We start from the raw sequence: 20,569 nt of genomic DNA on the forward strand, positions 1-20,569 counted from the left end.
CAAAAGAAATCAATGATTCGATGGAGAGTGTAAGATTGATGAGCGAGAACTGGACTGTTTTCAGTGACGAACTTGCTGGCAGGTTGGATGGCGACGTAGATCAAATGTGAGTGCTACGGGTGCTATGTTGACTGTTGTCTGCTAACACATGGGCACAGTCTCGATCTGGTAAGAACACTGATAGCAGCGCCTGACTCATCAACGTTGTCGATATTTCTGTACGAAACCGTGCTCTCTGCGATCGTGGAGAGAACAAAAATGGACAGTACGCTCACAATTCTCAACAAGATCTTAAGTATCGAGGGTGCAACCTCCGCCGAGCTTGATTCGCATCTCGTCGACGTTCTATCGGGATTTGAGTTCTCGTCTGCACTCGGCACAATTCTAAGAGGTATAAGGGTCGATAAGTCATTGTTTAAATTGCGGCTGGAACCGCAAGTCCTTGTAGCAGCCGGCCTCGAGAATCAGATGTTCGGTCGCCTTGTTATTCGTGCAAATACTTCTGTACTATACAAGCAGAAGCGTTTTAACCTTCTCCGAGAAGCATCGGAAGGATACGCAAAGCTAGTGGTGGAAGTACACAGCGCGTCATACGTTCCACACAGCATGTCTTTGGTCAACAGCACTTCTCGCAATATTGTCTCGATAATCGGGTACTTTGATCTCGATCCAAATCGAGCCCTAGACATATTTCTCGACGTCTTCGCAGTGAATATGGTTGCCAATTGTCCTTTTTTCCTCGCATTGTTGAAAAGTTCGCCATGGTGGCCACGCACACCCGCAATCGCGAACAGTATAGAGGAGATCAACGTCGGTGGAAACGCACTGGCAGCATCCCTACTTGGATTTAAATTGCAGTCTTACGTGACAGCTAGCGAGCCTGTCCCAGATAATCTAATCATGCTGATTGCAGTGTTGGTCAAAGAAGGATTTATTTGCTTGGCAGATATCTACCCCCATGTTGCACCGCCAGACGAGGATATGTTGGCCGAAAAAGAGAGATGGAAAAAGAATCTGGAGGAGACAGCATACATGGCGACAGCATCTGCGTTGGCACTTGCGGCGCCATTAGCAGACGATACAACTCCTGCGAACGATCGCAATCGCGACAAGCCGGTACCCGAAAAAGAAGAGAGACAGGAGAAAACGAACGATCTTCCTGTTCAGAAAGCTCAGCTGGTATCATCACTGTTGGCTGTTGGTGCTATATGGCCGGCTTTGTTCATCTTGTCAAAGTTCCCATTCCTCGCGGCAGCATTCCCCGACGTTGCAGACGTGATGAATATCATCATTTCCCACATAATCACTCCTTTTTATGAATCTATTCGAACATTTAAGCCTGTGATTAGTTCTACAGATAATGTGAAGAAATTGCCGGCTGAGCATGCCCGCCAGCTTTCGCTTGTCTCGCCCAAGCCAGCTTCAACTAGACGCGTATTGAGTCCGTTAAAGCGATCTGAAAGAGCTGACACAACGTATCGATTTTTCTACGATTCATGGTCCGTCGGAATCAAGCAGATCGAGACTGTCGACGATCTCGTCTATTATTCGGATTTGCTTGTTAAGTACTCAGGATCCTACATCAGCCGAGACTCCATTCTTTTCACAAAATTATGCCGCATCGTTAATCATTTTTTGAACGAGTATGAGAAGACGAAGGATTTACCGGATGTGGAACCAAAATTCGACGCTGACTTTTGGCTGCAATATTTTCGCACATACTTACTCCCGGCAATTTCTCTGTTCGATCCGAATCCCGGTGTTATGCACGAAGTAGCTGGATTGCTGTTACATTATGAGTATCCAGTACGATATTCGGTCTACGGCGAATGGTATACAGTCCTCCTCAAAAATCTGCCCGAACTGCGCGTAGCGGCTTCCAAGGCCGAGAAGGAGACCAAGAACATTTTGAAACGATTATCGAAGACCAATACGCGCGAGATGATGCGACAGCTTGCACGAGTGTCAATAGCAAATCCGATTACGTCGTTGATGGTGCTGGTTAGCCAGGTTGAAAGCTATGACAATTTGAGTGGGCTCGTTGTTGAGGCTGCACGATATTTCACAGCTATTGGATGGGACGCACTGCCGTTTGTCATTATGATGCATCTTACGTCTGGTAGAGGCACAGTCCAGGTGGATGGTGTGACGGAACGCCAGTGGTTACAATGTAAGTTTATTCTATATATGCTGAAATCAACTTTGCTCACAAATCTAGCACTCGCTTCATTCACAGCCAAGTTATGCAAAGAATACGCCATGATGAATCCCACGCCACTTCTACAGTACCTACAACGCCAACTACATAAATCCAATTCATCAGACATCTTACTGTTACAGGAACTGGTCCAACAGATGGCCGGGATAGTGCCCATGACCAATCTCACTGACACTCAGCTGGACGGACTCAGTGGCGGCCGCAGGATACGATCTGAAGTATTGGTCTCTCTCGGAGACAAACGGCATATTTCGCGAAAGACCGGTACGCGCCTTCTCTCAAGTCTGATGAATTTGAATCTTGTGTCAGAGTTATTCATCCTGCTGGCGCAACAGTACAAAACAGCCATTTTCACGATACCGGAATACCACGCTCATACAAAAATTTTGGGTGCGCGGTATGATGACTTGGCTATTATTCTGAGTCAGTATATTGAGCTATTGAATACATTTTTGCTTTTTGATGGTACAGAAGATGGTGTGACATCCAAGGCAAATTTTGAAGATCTTATGCTTGATATTCCAACTCTTTGTAATAATTTTGGTATTGATCCAGTTGTTGCGTTTTCGATGTGGCGTGAGAAACTAGGAATGGAGATTAGGGAGTATGATGACATGAAGTGGAAGGAGCGAATTGCCCGACGTGAGCGGCAGAAGGAAGAACTGAGAATAAAGGAAGAGACCGTGGGTATAGCTACGAACGTAGAAGAAGCTGTCAACGCAATTCCGGATGTTGACATGGTCGACGCGGACGATGGTAAGGTTGTTTGTACGATTTTGGATGGTAACGATATGGAAGTCAACGAAGGATCCAGTGGCGAGATTGAGGATAGTGATGGAAAGCCGGATGCCGATGACTCTCAGAACGAATCAAATATTAAGGTGATTACGGACATTGGGGCTGAACAGGTCTTGGAGGCAGAAGACCAACAAAATGAGGTGAGTTGACTTTTCGTAAAATTGACGTTAGTTAGTACCAACTGTCGTAGGAAATTTGGAATCCCTTATTGGAGGACATTATGGAAAATCTTAATCCTCAGACAATTTCGCGACCGTGGAAATATATCACTAAGGGGCTCTTCGTCACCTTTTGGCAGCTTTCTCTGTACGATATCCAAATTCCTGGTGAGCGCTACAAGAGCGAACAAGGACGTCTTCGAGAGGCGATCCGGCAGATAGATGCCGACAAATCCGACAAGTCATCTCAAGGGTTCCGCAAACGCCAACAGGAACGGGAGGAGCTACTCAAGATTGTCACCAAGCTGAATGAAGAATATAGCGAACAACTAGTGCATTATGAACACACCCGACATCGTCTTCGAATCGAAAAAGATCACTGGTTCAGATCAATACATGCAATGGAAGATAATGGTTCTATATTAATACGTGACTATCTGCCGCCCGCTAGTGACGTATTCCTCTCGACTTGCATCCTTCCTCGTGCATTGTTCTCACCTGTTGATGCTACATTTTGTGCAAAGTTCATCAAAATTATGCACTCCATGAGCGCGTATAATTTCTCGACTTCTACATTGCTAGATCGACTCTTTAGTGAAAGCATTTTCGCAACTATTGTGTCATGTACGCCAGGAGAAGCAGAGAATTTGGGGCGATTTATGAACGATATATTCGCCGAATTGGCTAGCTGGCACGCAGATAAGAAAATATACGAACGCGACTGCGTTGGTCGCCGCGAAGTTGATGGAAAAGTGAAGTTCCTGCTCGGTTTCAGTCGGTCCTATGAACACCATGATGTGGACGCTTCTGGGGATCTCGACAAAGAAACTACAGAGTACCACCTTCTCACCTATTCGGAAACTCGGAAGATTATTTACAAATGGCATCACAAGCTTCGTGCAATTCTTATCGCGTGTCTGGAAAGTCAGGATTACATGCACCGCCGTAATGCGATCATTATTCTCAAAAATATGTCGCGGGTGTTTCCAAAGGTTCTTCAATTTGGAAGGAGTATTTTGGAGAGAGTTGAAACGATGTCGAAACAAGAAGAACGGGATGATTTGAAGCTAGCTGCAACGACGTTGTTCGGTATTATGAAGAGGCAGTCGACAAATTGGGTTGATTCTAGCCTGTTTAGGTTCACCGAGGAGGAGCGCAAGGATCAGGCTGAGAAGAAGGCCAAAGAGGAAGCTGAGAAGAAGGCGAAGGAGGAAGCTGAAGCGAAGGCGAAGGAAGAAGCTGAAAGGAAGGCGCGGGAGGAAGTTGAAAAGAATGCGAAGGAGGCCCAAGCTCCTGAAGCTCCCGCAGTGGCTGCAAATTTGAGGAAGCCGCCTCCTTCCGAGGAGTTCACAGCAGATAAAAGCACCCTGGATCTTGCCACGTCAGCTGTAAATCATCGGTCTGAAGCACTAGAAGAATCGTCGAGGTCATTGAGAGCCGAGGCGACGCCATTTGTCCCAACTTTTCCTCTGGAGGAGTCAGGTAGCATTGCACTGGGATCGGATGTTAAGCCGAGTGACAGTGTTGGTGGTGAGTCGTATGCGTCAGTTAAAGACGATAAGCAAGACCGTGACGATAGATCGAGACGTGAAGATTGGAGGCGGGATCGTACTAGGGATAAAGACAGAGATAATGAACGTGGTGGTGACCGCGACCGCGACCGAGATCGTAATCGTGAGAGGGAAAGAGATAGAAATCGGGTTCGCGAGCCCAGCAAGGACTATCATGATCAGCGTCAGCGCGAGCGTCAAGTACCAGCGCAAGAAAACGTGCCATCGTTTGCCTCGCGTCTTGGTACACTTTCATCGTCGCAACCGCCTCCAGAAGACGTGGCACAATCAGTTGAACAGCCATCACGGCCAATAGCGCTGCCTCAAGATGCACCCTCTATGATCCAACCTCAGAGTCAGTTCAGCATTCAAGGTCGTGAATCTGGTATTCCTCGTGGACCTCGAGCAATGCACGACCGCGATCAGAACAATAATATCGTTTTAAGCGGGGGAGATGCTTCTTCTCGTGAATTGCCTTCACGTGGTATGCAGGACTGGGGTGTGCGGACACAGGCTGGGGTCCAACAGCCGGTCCTAACCGGTCCAAATCAGATTAGAGGACTCGCTCGTGGTATTTCCCCACCAGCTCATGGACCGAACGCAATTCCGACGACGCAATCACGCGTACCTCTGCCACCGCAGCAGATGCCTCTGAATTATACGCCACCGCAGGAAATGAGAATGTCTCGCGACCAAGGTCGATTTTTCAATGGATCACGGCCGATTGATGTGCCAAATCCGGGGCTACAGCAGGTCCAATATACTATTCTCAATGCTGGTTCACGCGATGGGCGCTTGGCTCGCGGCAATTCCCGTGAAGGGCGACTCGGAGTCCCTCCTGGAACCATGAATCAAACATCATCAAGTACATCCGACGTCACTCCAGGCCAGCAGGATCGATTCCCACAGCGAAGTGAGCGACCACAGTCAACCCGGCAGTATCGGCAACCTCTAGGTTCTCCGAATGTTGCGCAGTCATCTACACAAAAATTTGGACAGGATGGATTGGGGCTTCAACGACCAGTCACATCTGAGCGACGAGAGCCAGGTTTTGCCTCACGGCTACAGTCCCTTCCAGCCTCCGACAGCACGCCATTGACTCCTCACTCCTCGCCCCCTCGTAGCCAGGCTGGAGTTGAACTGGTATCAAAGGCAACAGCTTCTCCTATGTCTTTAAATCCTCTGCATGAGCCGACTCCGCGTGGGTCTAATGCGCCCACACCGTCTAGCGAACAACATTCTCGACCCCACGAAACTCCATCTGCGTCATCTATGGAATTATCTTCTCAAGCTGCCCCGTCCTCAGAATCGGCTGACAAGTATACCGAACGAGAACGGCATCGCGACAGAGATAGAGATAGAGAAAAGGGTCGGGATCGTGACAAGGATCGTGAAAGTGAACATGAACGACGACGTGATAAAGACAAAGACAATGGTCGTGATGGTGATGACAAAGACAAGCGATCTGTGCGCAGCGACGATGCTTCGCATCGCCATAAGCATCGAACTGAGAGATCGGAGCGAGAGCATCGACACGAACATAGAAGCAGTAGGTACCATAGCTCACGTGAGGGAGAGAGCAAAGATAGAGAGAAGGAGAAATATCGGGACAAAAACCGCAAGGAACGAGACAAAGAGAAATCACATGACCGAGACAGGCATCGTGATAGAGACCGAGAGCGTGACAAAGAGAGAGACAAAGACCGTGAACGAAGACGTAGGGAACGTGACGAAAAGCGAGGGAAGGAAGTTTCCGAAGGTGATAAGTCAAAAGAATCATCTGAGCGACAGCGTGACCGAGAAAGCCGACACGACCGTGACATAACTCGCAAGCACGACAGGGTGGATGATTCTTCCGAAAAATGGTCTGATGAGAAACGTAGACGGACTGACGAGTAAATGGTTAGCTATCTTGAAATTCTTGATATTTCCTGGAAGTTTATTAACGTACGGCAGATTAGTAAATATTGCATCTGTATCATAGCGGTCATTGCTCCTCAAATTACTTCGTTTATAAAGTCAAATTCTGTTTTCGTGTACGTTTAGATAATATTAATGTATTCGTGATTGTACAGTAACTTATGTGTATTTTAAAGACTAAGCATACTAGTAGTCTGCGACGCTTATTAGTTTGTGTGTAAAATGCGAAGAATTTACGAAAAACACGATAAGTTGCAAAACTTTACGAGTGTCAGTGTTCTGACGACATGCAGTCAATCACTCAACCAACTACTAAGTCTAACAAATTAAGGGAAGTACCGGCACAAGCCATAAGCGCCAACCTACCGTACCAAAGTGATCCCAATGCAACCCCAGTGGAAGTATCCATAATCCTAACACCAACAGAAAGAGAACGATTAGCGTAATGGACGAGCTCAGGAGTCGCCGTCAGTGGTATGCATTCCCCAAAACTGACGTCTATTAATCTTCCATCTTTCCCCTCCCAAACTCTCCATTTCAACGGTCCCGCTTCTTTCGTTCCAAAGGTCCGTAACAAATAGAATTGCATTTGGAGTCATGCCTACAAGGCGCCCACCAAGTAAGCCACCAAGGAAAAAGGCCGCACTACAACACTGCCGCTTGCTGGTTGTAGCTTTGGATTTGGCAATCACACGAAAAGCCGAACCGGCTAGCAAAAGGTAAAAGAAGACACGCGGGATATCACCGGCGTCTTCAAACGTCGAAATAAATCCTAGAGCTGCACAAGCCAACGCGTACGAGCCTGATACGGGCGACAAAATCGTCATGGTTTTCCCGCCTAACATCAGTGGCAAAAAGCACGCTGAGAAACAGGATACACTAACTCCGCTGATCAGTGCCAACGTCAGTGCCGTCGGATTCACGAGATATTCTGCTTCGCCGGCAAACAATGCAAACATCAACGTCGAAGTCAGCAAGGTAGCAAAACTCCTCTGCGAAAAGTGCGACACAATAAGTGACATATGCGGTGATATACGCGTTGATTTACCTCCAACTAAGGCAAAGATTGGGAGGTTGATGTAGCCATACTTGACTAATGCAGGACGGAGAGAAGGGATCAGCACTTTAGCCGCAAATAGTACAGCTGATATCGAAATGACGGTAATTGAAACGGGATATATGTGATGCTGTTTTCTTGCCCCTCCACCATCTACCGCAACGTCCTGTTTTTGAAATAAATGCAAGAGTAAGATGCCGGCTCCGCCGACCAATCCAGCATACAGTAATGCAACCGAGGCCAATTTTGCGCTGAGAGCTAGCGGCTTTTTAGATCCATTCGCATAGCTCCCGTCATCGACTGAAGAATTCGTACCTAAGAGCTCTACCGTAATCGCTCTTGCTCGTTTCGTACTCCTCAACACGCGTTGTTGGCGTTTCAAAATGGAGTCGTCGGGAGATGGATATGATGGCGGTACGCCCAAAAAACTTGGATACCGCGACTCCAACTTTGATGACGAAGAGCCAGTAGCAGCAGCATTCTCGTTATGTAAGATGTTATTACTGTATATTTTGACGTGGTTCACGATCGGGCCGCTGCTTAGATATCGCGATGCCGAGAGCAGAGAATGAGCACCTGGTACCGACGCTCCACACCGCGGCCGGAGAATCTGGCGGCAACCCAAAGGGATCATTGATATTCCCAATGTTCTCGCTCTTATTAATGTACAAAAGCGTAGTCGATGTACTCTGATTTCGAATTATCAGAGTGGGCGTGAGCACACATATAGCTTCCACTCCCTACAATCTCGTGGTTGGAACGACTATGACGATGGTTGTGACGCCTAGCCAGCCCTAACCCACAGAGTCAATAAGCCGTTCTAATCTGGTCAAGTTCATTGGCCTTATCCCGAAGCTGATAGGTAGGAAACCAGGCCAAAGCATAGCACACAGGGTTATCACAGTACAAATCCCCTGAGCTGTATCATATTCTGGAATACTGAGTTACCAACGCGGGTAATTAGTGACGTGGTACTTGGAAACAGGCAAAGCCTGACAAGAGGGTCAGCTTATCAGTTAATACGATTGCAGCTTCAATCCAAATGCCTCCATCAATCTCGCCACAAGCACCGCTCTACAGTGCGGTCCCACCCTCATTCAAAAAGCTGCGGCTGGCAATACTTGAGACAGATCCCGAATTAGTGACTGTTTGTGGCACGTTTGCTGACTTATTCAAACGACTATTCACAAACGGTACGACTGAGGCTGAAGAACGAGCTGAGAAAGTTACTCTCGACATTGTGACATTTGATGTTGTTAAAGGATTCTACCCAGAGCCGGACGACTTTGACGGTATCCTCCTGACTGGATCACGTATGATATTAGTTGGTAACTGTCGCTACGTGTGACCTAGGCTAACGATTTTAGGAGCAAACGCGTTCGACAACGATCCATGGATTCTACAGCTCATGCAGTACATTATTCGCGTTCACGCCTCTTCAAGTGCTCGCCTTGTCGGTATCTGTTTTGGTCATCAAGTAATTGCTCGCGCTCTCGGTGGCATTGTGGAGGAGAATTCTGAAGGATGGGAGGTCAGTGTTACAAAGTTGCCACTAGACGCGGCCGGGCAAGGTGCGGAGTTATTTCCCGAAGCTGGCGCGGAAGGAGAACTGCGGCTACAGCAGATGCACCGAGATCATGTGGTTGTGCCGCCTCCAGGAATGCATGTCTTTGCCTCGTCAGAGCGATCGCCTGTCCAGGGCCTTTACGAGAAAGGCAAAGTATTGACACTTCAGGGACATCCCGAATTTAATGAGGATGTCGCGAGAAGTTTAGTCGAGAGACAAATCCTAGGCGGAAAGATAAGCGAAGCTGAGGGCAAGGATGCACTGAATAGAGTCTCAGTTAAGAACCATGGTGGTGACGTTGGTAAAGCCATTGTGCGTTTTTTGAATGGCATGGTATAATGTACAAAATTTGCTTCGCTGATTTGGGACTAACCATGTACATATCTGATATATGGAGTTGTGCGGTTTAGAATTAGCATTGGAATGGTGTAATAGACAGCAAATCACCTCAGTCTAACTTGGGCAATGACGAAAGTTTTACGTAGAGAAGCAGGGATAAGAAGAAAAACGATTTACGACAATGTGTATGCCTCATATTATATAACAAGCAACAAAGTGGTTTATTGGCTCCTGATCAATCCCCGTGTGGCGCCCTCCTGTGTCAAACCCCAACCCGCAACCAGCCGCCATATCTGGTATCATAAACCTTAGAGTTAAAGTTTCTCGACTAGCGAAACCCGGCAGTTGCATATACTCCATTTTGACAAGTATTTAAACACGTTTGAGTGATCGTCTAATGGGTAAATAGTCGAAAGCAATCGTCGGAAATTATAAAAATCTTCACTGTTACAAAATTTCTTCTCTTTTTATTCACATGTACATGCTGGCTTATATAGAATAAATTTAGTTCACTATCCCCTCACATGTATTTCAATCTGTAAGCGAGAAATAACCGAAGAAATAGTTTGGTTAAGCAGGCTCAACTCGAGCCTATGTATACAGCCCAGTCGCCCTAAACCTTCAAATCTCTCGTCTTGCCGCCAGCGACCAACGAACCCGAGTCGCAAAACATAATACTGCCGCACAGCCGATCTACGCCAATGAACCCGGTGGTAGCAGAGACCGGCGGTCCTTATCGGCCGCCAGCGCACTCGAGAAAATGAATGCCTAAATACCACCGGAATTGAGCGTCATCATCAGAAGACAGCCGCCCGAATATTTCAGACAGACAGCGTGAATATATTCTCTGCTGGAAATGTCTACTTAGTCCCCATTAATCCAGTTAGCGTCACAGAAAACCCCACGCTCAGCTCCCTTACGGAACGCCAAGATGCTAGCCGAGTTGGATCCGAGCAAGGACTATCAAACGGAGCGAGTCTAAGCTGCGCCGCTGCATTTGTGCTTCGAGCCATCCCCCCTCCTGATGATTGCTCTGGAGTGGCCGTATTCAAATTGGCTGTCTCGACCTGACTACGGTTCCGCAGCCGACGGTTTCGTTTGAACGGAGGATGCTAAGCTGTCGCGATGTGTGGTCCTGCTGGGATCTCGTTGCCAGCGTCCCACAGGACGGATGTTAGGTGACGAACGCAGTGCCAATCGCGAGTTGATTCGAGCAACAGAACTACCGTAGACTTATAATCTGTATGAGGAGATCGAAGCGAATTTGAGGGATTTCGTAGACAGTTTTGACCCCTGTGCCTTCAACTCGCGCATTATGTGGTGTTAATCCCCAAGATAACGGGGAACTGAGGACATTACAATAAGGGCAATATCATGCTAATCAAGAATTCAATGATTCAATATGGAACAAACACTTCAATTCCGGTTATAAATCTTTGGTTATCAATACCAAACCTCGTCATGACGTCACGATCAACCCAATACCATGTAACATTAGTGATAGAAAAGAATGTCAGAGCAAAAGGGGAATCAAAGCAACGTTTTGTGAAAGAACTCATTGGTCTTTCTCATCGCTTCCTCCGCTCTCTGCTTCTGCAAAGCATCGCCCCAATCGCCGCGAGCGGCGCACCATCCGTGGGACACATCATCCATACGCACATACTCGACTTTTTTCAACTTTGAGACCAATCCAGAGAGACTCTCCACTGTCTCATTCTTAGATGCGATAATCAAAACTGGAACGTCCTCAATGCCGTCGGCATCGGACTCGACAAGTCGGGAGGGATGGATCAACGCGACCGCCTTGACCATATCCATCCTTGCACATGCAATGGAGAACTTTCCACCCCAGCAGAAGCCATAAAGGCCCGTAACTTTAATTGATGGGTACCTTTCCTTGATCCAATTGAGAACAGTCTGCAGGTACGGAACGTGGTTCTGGTACGCGTTCTTCTCCGACCATACCTTTCTGGCTTCAGGGTCGCCGAAAGGGACAACGTCACCGTTGAAGAAGTCAGGCATTACAACCAGTGGAGCATCTTCGGTGCCAGTGGCAAGATAGTCGCAACCTTGGAATGTGTTTTTGTGAAAACCGAATACATCTAGTCAAGCGTTAGCTTATCTCCCTTCTCCTCCATTCTCCTCAATTTCACAAAATTAAATAAACAAAGCAGTTGTACCGTAAATGCAGACTAGAGCATAAGAAGCGTTCGGGTTTCCCACAACATAGACTTTTCGATTGTCCACAAATTCGTATTCACCTTGAGCGGTGTAATCCGCTGGTAGACATGGTAATTAGTTCTGCGGTCGAATTTCAACATCACGGAAACATAAATTTGTAAACTTACGAGTAAATTGAGGAATAGGAATAGTATCGCAAGCTTCGGAGGACATTATTAGCCCTGGATTTGATAATTTGCAATGGTTCAATGGTAGATGGAATATGTGTGATGGATCTGTCTGAGAATCCGTATCGCTGCCTTAAATCATCGTCTGCCTGACGTCAAAAAATTGGCTCCTGCTCTACACTAGCCTGCCACAGTCTTGGCAACCGCATCAAAGCACCCACACGGCGGCACTAAATCCTCAACAATGACGAATGCTCGAGGAAATTTATTGCGATATGTAATGGCTTCCATTCAATTCGAAACTCTCCACTATTCCCAATTTATTGTGTAGCACGGGCCACTACGAAAGCGATACGGACTACTTCTGTGAAAATGTAACGGGACAGCGGAAGCAAAGCGGGTGTGTCAGGGACTATTTCTGCTAGATGTATTCTTAAGTACTGCTGATATTCAAAGAGAGGCTGTTGATCTCGGACAGCTCGGCATTTCAGGATAGCTCTAGTCTAATTTTAGCTATTTGGTCGAATGATAGAAGTCCTCAGCCCCCCAACTAACTGAAGAAATATCCGACATCTGAATGTATCTAAGAGGTACGATGGTCGGTATATTTTGTAGCGTAGCACCAGTAGGAGTACGGACTTGATTCCTGCTTTATATATGGCTTTGAGCGGGCAATGACCACGATAGAGCAATTTTGTTCCATTTTGAGAAATGGTAATCATCAACTGTATATCATGTCATTTTTGCAGTATACGACAGTTATGATAACCCCGACAACATGCGGTCATCAGACCTGTGTTATTGTAGCATACTTGTGTCACACTTAATCTTGCCTACGCGGATCGAACTTCAATGATAATTCTCTCATTGACTTAAGTTATTCAAGATGTAAGAACTAAATAACTAAATTAGTGGGACAACTGTGAGTATCTTGGTTACGAATGTGCGGGCCAGTTACATTGATCCGTATTGAATGAAAAAGTAGTAACCTCCCCATTATATTCTGAAATCGTACGTGCCGTGTAAACACTAAAGACGTTCCTGGCATCGCGGAGAGCTCGCAGGCAACAGAGCATTATGGTCCTGTCATGGCGACTTAGTCAGGGAACATGCCTGTCACCATCTTCGATCTTATTTCGCCGTTTGCCGGGATCCATAACGCGCCAGAATATCCGTACTTTGCCATTCTCGCATACACCCAGGCGCAATTTCTTCACCAGCAACGGGCCAAACCCAGATGATAGCTACCTGTACGACTACACGAAGGATTACCTCGCGCGTAGAGATTCGTTTGTTTCTCAGACCCGCAACCCATTCTATTCCTATCCGGGCTTTATAGTACGATTTGTGGCAGCCTCGGCAGTATTGTCCACCGGTTTCCTCTTCGTCTCGGAATGGGGACATAGTTATGCGGGGAAGAACGAATACTTACGAAATCTGATGGCCTCATCGCCATCTCCTGTGACTGTAACACTGGCCGCTACAAATGTAGCTCTCTTCGTCCTCAAGCGAACTGTTCCAGGTCTTGCGCCGTTCCTTGTACAACACGGGTACCTTCGGCTCGATCTCATGACAAGAACGCGTCAGATTTCATCACCAGCGTCACCGGCAAGCAGTATTTTCCTGTCTGCGTTCTCACATAGAGACGGAATGCATATTTTCATGAACGCGTACGCCATGTACAACCTTGGATCATTCATTGAGATGGTATACGGTCCCCACGCCATCTTTTTACTCTACGCAGTCTGCGGATCTACCGGACCGATAAGCAGTTTACTGCTTCAGCGGACGCATCTGCCAACACTCGGTGCCTCAGCGGTTTGTATGGGTATGCTGTCATTCCTCAGTACGATGCGACCGGACCTCGAGGTCAGCATGCTGGGACTGCCATTCATTAGAATGACTATGGAAACCGCAACCTTTGGTACAGCTGCATGGAGTGTATTTGGAATAGTGCGAGGGTATATGGGGAAGCGTGGTGGCATTGATCACGCCGGTCATTTAGGGGGCCTGATAGGTGGTTGGTTCTTGGCCAACTGGGTCCAGGATGTGAAGGCTCAGAAGGTGAAGAATCGATGGTAGAATTGTTACAATTAAATGGAATCCATATACGTAAAAAACAATGCACTGACGTAAACAACAATGCACTGGCCAATTCCCAACAGAAGAGGTCGTCATTTACTTCTGTTACTCATCGTCTGGCACATCTTCCAATACAACATGTCGTAACGGACTCGGTGACCTAGACCGTGCCTCGCTTTTCACCTTATCCACCACGGACTTTCGACCATCCTTCGCACTAAGGCTAATCTTTTCTTCACCCTTCTCTTCGGAATCCAAAAACTCCTCCTTCTCTTGACCTGTATTTTTCTCTAATACGACTTGGCCCGACTTGTCTCCGCTCTCTGGTACAAAAATCTCATCCGCAGCATCATCATGAATCACCGGAGTAGACGCAGTAACAATCACCGAAGAATCATCCTCGTCGCGGGTGGACGGAGTGCTCATCCCTGTAGATGAAACAAATGAGTTTGCAGGCACATTAGGAACGGGTGTTAGATACACCTTGATTTGGTTCATCTCTTCCTGATACAACGTCTCGTCTCTCTCCTCAACCACATCCTCGAGTATGACTGACGATTCCTCTGCGGATGGCTTCTCCAACATATAAAATTCACCATCATCATTGATCTTTGCAGGAGCAGGCGCTGACTTCTTTGTTTGAGACTCGGGAGTTGGCATCTCAGACCCAAACACTGACGTGGACTCACTCGATGATGAACTGCTTGTGCCAAGGTCTGCTTGATTAAATGGTGATGAAATCTCGGACCCTTTTAGAATATTCGCTCCTTTAACAATGGGAATATCCCCCCCAGCCATCCCGGCCGGTAGTGTGTGCACAATTTCATACTCCTCCTCTTCTGTCTCTGAATCCGATGGGCTCGCAGGGGATAAAATCTTATCAATTCGATCTGCGGCATCAACAGCAAGTGTGGTAACAGCATGCTTCTGTAGGCGTAGCTGCTGACGTTGTTCTTTCGTCTCATCGTTGTCTTCTTCGCCCTCTGCTGGTGAAATAATGATGTCATCGAGATCTGAGTAACACCGTTCGAGTTCAACCTGAACATCAAGAAACGCTTGACGACGCTTGGACTCCGGGAGATCAGTTGGAATAGTATCAATGCGGGATGCTGCTTTCGTAACTCTCTCACGAAGAGCCCCGATCTGATTGCCAACAATTTCTAAAGCGGACGATATCACAAATGATTGCTGGGAAGTAGTGCGAGGAATAGACGATCGTGAAAGTGTGTAGTGAAACGGTGGACGCGACGTCGACTCCTGACGTGCAGGTGGCTCGTAAACTTCAGGGACTGAAGCGGGGATATCGGCCGACTCTTCGCTGCCAAACAAAATCCTTGCCAATTCATCTTCGGAAAACTGGTTCATAGGTGATTTGTCCAGCTCCGATTGTGTTGGTTTCGGTCCTCGTTCTTGAGCCTCAGACTGGGTGTGCTCAAGACCACCGAAGAGCGCAGACAGGAAACCTTGAGCGGACGCGTAGTTAACATCTGGAACAAGCTTAGAACTGGTAGCCTTGGCTTGCTCTTGGGCCAGCAGCCTGGGAATTGGTGCTGCTGTCGATTGCTGTCCACCCCGTCTTGATCCGCGCTTCCGGCTAGAGTGCAGAGTTGCATAAGGGGAGTAAAGACCGTGCGGTTTTATTCCCTGTTGTCTCAAAAATGCCGAGATCGATCCGGGTCTCACGCCTGTCTCCTCTTGCTCCAAGTCTGACCAATACGGCGTAGCATGATCTTGCTGTTGTTGCTTTATTTGTGCAAATGCACCGGATTGCCTAGGGGAAGTCGTCTCCGACCGTTGAGCCTGTTGCTGGACAAGCTGTAGCACGCGTTCGATCTCCGCATCCTCTAGAGCCTTTTCCTCTTGTTGCTTTCGATAAACTGCATAGCGCAACCTCTGTCGTCTAGCGACCAATGCCTCACGTTCCGCCAGAGCCGCGGCCAGTGCAGCTTCCTCTTCTTCGCGCTGCTTCTGTTGCTGCTGTTGAATCGCACGCAGGACTAGATCCTGCTCCTCTGCAATCAGATACGTCAACTGGTCCCGCTTCGCGGCTAGCTGCGCCTGTTGACGAGCCAAAAGCTGCTGCTCAAGTGCCAATCGTTGCTGCTCTCGCTCAAGAGCAGACAGCTGCGATATGTAATGAGATAGGTGGGCACGATGAACAGCAATCGCCGCTGTCGGTGACTGTCGTTGAGCCGGACTCTGGACGTAGTATACGCGTTCCATGACGCTGAAGGCGAATGATTATCAAGGTATAATTGACGGTTCTTGATTGTGAGGGAAGCAGTCAATCAGGGTGTACTTATAGGAATCGAGCTGTGGGAGAGCTGAGAGCGTGGAGCCTTAACTGGGCGCGATGCTGGGTCAGGGGACTTCTGGAATCACTGGGAATGCCCCAGAACTGGGGAGCACGAAGATGACGTCAGCGACTGTCAATGCACGACTTGCGCGGCTTCTGCGGTTACACCATTAAGATTTGGCGGCTGAGTTTGTTTCTTCTGTCATCGTGACGAGATTTAGACTTCGCAATAGTAACTCCAGTATAAGTCGAATACACCTTGCTAGAAAACTAGATATGCTGAGCATGAAACCACCGGATCGGTAGATCAATTGTTTAATAAGATTTTGCTTCGGTTTTGCTGATTGCCCCACTGGAGTTTTTTGAGGAACTTCCGGGAGAGTACTGTAGCACTAATAGTCAGGGTTAGGGCTAAACAATTAGGGCTCAACCCTACACCTGCATTTAAGCATCTCCCACAATCAAAATCACAGTCACGCCGCACAGATCTTGGGCAAGGTCTAACACATCACCCACAGCTTGTAGGCTGTCTCAACAGATCTTCAGTGTCGTCTATCATCTCAGCAGCACCCTTCGACGGCAATTATCAACAACAATGGCTCCAGCTGCTCCTCACCCGAAGATCGTCAAGAAGAAGACCACCAAGTTTAAGAGATGGCAGTCCGATCGTGTTATCGGCGTCAAGGAGTCGTGGCGGAAACCCAAGGGTATTGACTCCCGTATCCGACGTCGGTAAGTATTTTGTTATACTAAAAGAGATTTGCGATCCTCCGAATTAAACAAATGAGAGGAGGCAAATTGGATTCAGCGAGAGTGATTATATGCTGAATCTTGTTGATATGGTTTACAGAATATACTAATATTTGAATAGGTTTAAGGGTACCTCTGCCATGCCTAAGATTGGATACGGATCCAACAAGAAGACTCGCCATTTGATGCCCTCTGGTCATAAGGCTTTCGTTGTCCGTAACATTGCTGATGTTGAGCTTTTGCTCATGCACTCAAAGACCTACGCGGCTGAGATCGCCCACAATGTGTCCTCCCGCAAGAGAATCACCATTCTGGAGAAAGCTAAGCAGCTCGGTGTCAAGGTCACTAACCCCACGGCTAAGCTGAGACTCGAGGGTTAAACAGTCATGGTGATAGTACGGATGTGTGTAAAAAAACAAAGGGTAGAGAGACTTGTCGGCATTTGTGTTACGGTTTGCGAATATGGGATTGTTTAATTATAAAAGCACAAGCGATGGGAGACGTCTACATGTACTTATATTGGCACAAAATAAACACTTATGAGGTCGCATCTACAGCGTTGGATTCAGCATCTGGCAGTCACATTTGTCGCGTTTGGTGTATAACTGCGATGTTGGTCGGATAGCACATGTCTGTGCGGTTGATGATGATGTACAATGGTCATTATGATAGCAGGTGAAGTGTCATTTAGCGATGAGTATAAGTTTGGCGTAAGATTTCTGCCTGCCCATCTGCTATCTTCTGCTGTATGCCATCACCGGAAGGTGCAAGTGCTTTATAGTACATTGGTGCATATTTTGCAGGACTTACATAATAGCTGTGCTCTGGCGATAGATCAGTGTGGTAGGCAGCTGTCAGAGACGGCCAAGGCTGATGGTTACATGAAGTACCAGCAGAACCGTCGTAAACGCCATTTGCTGTCACGAAAAATTGACGGCCTACTAAACTGTTGCTTTAACATTTTAAATTTTTCCCCGATACATTCATCCTGATATCCTTAAAAAATATGTATTTATATGGGCGAGTTGTCACAGCTATTCATTTGAATCATACCTCCACAGACAACCTATAGATTGAAGGAGTTTTCCGGCACAATTATTCGGGTGTTCAGGACTCTAAACGCTGAGTCATTTGCTCTAAGGTCCTTGACGTGAATCGTATGATTTCATGAAGTCAGGGCACAGATATATAACCAATCTGTCTTTGCCATGGGTGAGCTACCTTGAATCTTAGAAATCGCTTCATTGGCCCTAGATCGACTAGTATTATATGTTCAACGCAATTTAGATGATGATCCACGTTGTAGCCTAATTGCGGAACGGTCAGCCGACTCGGAAGAGCTACGCTTGCGAGACTTACTACATAGGCTTAGTAATGGTTCAGCGAGATTATCTCAGCTAATGCTCAAATCGCAAGTTCCTATTTTGCTTCCATTGACCTCGTACCGCACTTCGCTGCGTATAGCTTAGCTTTACCTCACATGCTCTCGAGTGGTCTCTCGATTGTGTCTTGAGAATACATGCTTCAATTGGCGACAGTGCAAGTCTCCTTTCATAGTATCGTCAACCTACGAAAAAATGCACCACCATGCATCAAAAGGAGCTCATTTCTCGGTCATAACCCCCCAGTCACCCTCAGTCCAGATAGACTCGAGTTTGAAATGCTTGATCTTCCACAGTCCGTCTTTACCATCCTTAACGCAGTCAAGGAAGTACAAACTGCCTGTCATAAGACGTGTAGCGCCAGGCTCTCTTCCTTGTTTATGACGGTAATGCTGAGCTAGTGCAGAGGCGGTCATGGATGCCTTGGATTCCTCGTCGTTGACGTCCACGCGAACGTTGGTAATAAAGTGGGTGGTGTCTAGCGTTGCAATAAAGTCGTAACATCCAGTGTGAATAGCGTTCAAGCCATCCATGACATCACCGTTAAGATCGAAGCTAGCGTCCTGAGTGAAGGCTGAATCAAAGAGAGCGACGTCGGCGGTGTCCAGTCCAATGACGCAGCGGTAGAGTGCATCGGTAATGGCCTCGCGGACGCTGAGGGAAGGAAGAGCGCTTGGAAGTGCCATAGTGGAGACGTCAGTCGGCTGGAAATTTGAAGTTTTGGTTGATTGATTGCTGAGCGCAGTCGGTCAACATGCTGCCCATAGTACTGATATATATCACATTGAGGATAGCAATGTGTTGACGTCAAGTATATCCCATCTATCCAATATCACCATCGTAGCGAAACTCTCAGCCCACTTTCATTGCCCCAGTAGTCGCACCCTCTTTCGGGTTTAGCCGGGTCTAATTTATCTCCGAGTATATTTCTTAGATTCCTAAGCTATTCCGCGGACCCATTGACTGCGGCCTCTCGGCCCGTTTGGCGGAGATAAACCGAGCAACATAGCGACTGCCCGATTAGGGACCCGTCTCGCGCGAATCCAGTAACTGTCAGAGCCCCTGAGCCCCTACGCAAGCCGGAGCTCCAGCAGGGCTTGTTCATCGTCTCCGAATCCTTCTCCAAATCTTACTGTGCGGCCGACCGTAACCGATCGCTCAGCTATAAGATAGTACCGAACCCGCCGATGAGCCTGGCTCTGCGGGCGATACGATGCCGCCATACGCTCAACTCAGCACACCGCCGGCTAGCGTCTCCGCACCGTCCACCATAGAGCCTCCACACGGAGTCGATAGCCTGCCCAAGTTGTCTCCTCCCCGCGTCGATGACACAGAGCTGTGCGTCAGGCAACTGTCCGACCTGACCGCTCGGCTCTATCCGGTCTACCGCACCAGTCCTGCCTTCGACGCGGACACTTCGGCTTCGTGATTCTACTTTTCTGACCTTCCCGGATCTACCCAATGGACCAGCAGGGGTCTTCCCTACAGTCATGTCGGAGACTATCAGGGGTGACCTTCAGGGTGTGCCTTTTCGTTGGAATAGTGCACCTAACGAAGAGACTTCGATAACATTAAATCAAGCTCAACACAGCGCCTCGATGAAACCACCGGAACAGCAGAGAGATCTGCTGATGCACTACATGAAGCATGCTTTGCCGGTTCAGTTTTACAACTATGTATCTGTCACCGCAGAGAACCATAACCATCGACAATGGCTCCTAAGGCTTACGAGCACGCCAGAAGCCTCTCTCTTTTCGCTCTGAGTTTAAGCGCTTGCCATCTACTGGCTACGGTTTCTCAATGAAGCCGGAAGTATCCGCTGCAGTCAACTGCTATCAGATGTGCGACAATATCGGGTCTGTAACGAAGTGAGAAAGTCATGAATACCCAGTGCACACATTGGCTCGGGAGATCTGAACAAATGGTACAAGTGCTGGGCGCCGCAACCCAGATGCTATCACTGAATGTTAGTGTACTTGTCGTGGCCATTATATTGATAGTGACAGGTACTCCGTCAGATGTTTGGCGGGGATGTAAACGATTGGCGACAACACCTTGAAACTGCAACATCTTCTCTAGCTCCGATTCTCAGGGACTACGGATC

The 20,569-nt window shown here is 47.7% G+C and overlaps 8 protein-coding genes across 8 annotated transcripts; 4 read left to right on the top strand and 4 right to left on the bottom strand.

Annotated features, from left to right (window-relative positions):
• The first annotated feature begins 95 nt into the window (after nucleotides 1–95).
• POJ06DRAFT_6297 (transcription factor/nuclear export subunit protein 2-domain-containing protein) lies at nucleotides 96–6,777 on the top strand. Its single transcript, XM_056191299.1, has 3 exons — nucleotides 96–2,170; nucleotides 2,219–3,156; nucleotides 3,207–6,777. The coding sequence occupies exons 1-3, from the start codon at nucleotides 259–261 to the stop codon at nucleotides 6,621–6,623; spliced, it is 6,267 nt and encodes a 2,088-aa protein (XP_056047187.1). The 5' UTR covers nucleotides 96–258; the 3' UTR covers nucleotides 6,624–6,777.
• A 318-nt stretch (nucleotides 6,778–7,095) lies between these two features.
• POJ06DRAFT_6299 (uncharacterized protein) lies at nucleotides 7,096–8,443 on the bottom strand. Its single transcript, XM_056191302.1, has one exon. The coding sequence runs from the start codon at nucleotides 8,333–8,335 to the stop codon at nucleotides 7,100–7,102; it is 1,236 nt and encodes a 411-aa protein (XP_056047188.1). The 5' UTR covers nucleotides 8,336–8,443; the 3' UTR covers nucleotides 7,096–7,099.
• A 106-nt stretch (nucleotides 8,444–8,549) lies between these two features.
• On the top strand, nucleotides 8,550–9,787 carry POJ06DRAFT_293545 (class I glutamine amidotransferase-like protein). The gene is made up of 2 exons (XM_056190441.1): nucleotides 8,550–9,014; nucleotides 9,069–9,787. Exons 1-2 carry the CDS (start codon nucleotides 8,744–8,746, stop codon nucleotides 9,605–9,607), a joined length of 810 nt encoding a protein of 269 aa, XP_056047189.1. The 5' UTR covers nucleotides 8,550–8,743; the 3' UTR covers nucleotides 9,608–9,787.
• Nucleotides 9,788–10,971: 1,184 nt separating this feature from the next.
• On the bottom strand, nucleotides 10,972–12,107 carry POJ06DRAFT_204521 (Alpha/Beta hydrolase protein). Its single transcript, XM_056185342.1, has 3 exons — nucleotides 11,956–12,107; nucleotides 11,788–11,886; nucleotides 10,972–11,709 (listed from the first exon to the last, which is right to left on the bottom strand). Exons 1-3 carry the CDS (start codon nucleotides 11,999–12,001, stop codon nucleotides 11,138–11,140), a joined length of 717 nt encoding a protein of 238 aa, XP_056047190.1. The 5' UTR covers nucleotides 12,002–12,107; the 3' UTR covers nucleotides 10,972–11,137.
• An 881-nt stretch (nucleotides 12,108–12,988) lies between these two features.
• POJ06DRAFT_6336 (uncharacterized protein) lies at nucleotides 12,989–14,284 on the top strand. The gene has a single exon (XM_056191306.1). The coding sequence runs from the start codon at nucleotides 13,033–13,035 to the stop codon at nucleotides 14,035–14,037; it is 1,005 nt and encodes a 334-aa protein (XP_056047191.1). The 5' UTR covers nucleotides 12,989–13,032; the 3' UTR covers nucleotides 14,038–14,284.
• On the bottom strand, nucleotides 14,090–16,368 carry POJ06DRAFT_6330 (uncharacterized protein). Its single transcript, XM_056191304.1, has one exon. The coding sequence runs from the start codon at nucleotides 16,258–16,260 to the stop codon at nucleotides 14,143–14,145; it is 2,118 nt and encodes a 705-aa protein (XP_056047192.1). The 5' UTR covers nucleotides 16,261–16,368; the 3' UTR covers nucleotides 14,090–14,142.
• A 466-nt stretch (nucleotides 16,369–16,834) lies between these two features.
• On the top strand, nucleotides 16,835–17,924 carry POJ06DRAFT_242698 (ribosomal protein L32e). Its single transcript, XM_056186252.1, has 2 exons — nucleotides 16,835–17,065; nucleotides 17,205–17,924. The coding sequence occupies exons 1-2, from the start codon at nucleotides 16,929–16,931 to the stop codon at nucleotides 17,461–17,463; spliced, it is 396 nt and encodes a 131-aa protein (XP_056047193.1). The 5' UTR covers nucleotides 16,835–16,928; the 3' UTR covers nucleotides 17,464–17,924.
• Nucleotides 17,925–18,686: 762 nt separating this feature from the next.
• POJ06DRAFT_264574 (uncharacterized protein) lies at nucleotides 18,687–19,151 on the bottom strand (the record flags this gene model as incomplete). Its single annotated transcript, XM_056189015.1, has 1 exon — nucleotides 18,687–19,151. One exon carries the CDS (start codon nucleotides 19,149–19,151, stop codon nucleotides 18,687–18,689), a length of 465 nt encoding a protein of 154 aa, XP_056047194.1.
• Between the last annotated feature and the right edge of the window lie 1,418 nt (nucleotides 19,152–20,569).

The sequence above is a fragment of the Lipomyces tetrasporus genome, assembly GCF_029532465.1.
Source record: "Lipomyces tetrasporus strain NRRL Y-64009 chromosome Unknown POJ06scaffold_1, whole genome shotgun sequence".
Lineage (NCBI taxonomy): Eukaryota > Fungi > Ascomycota > Lipomycetes > Lipomycetales > Lipomycetaceae > Lipomyces > Lipomyces tetrasporus.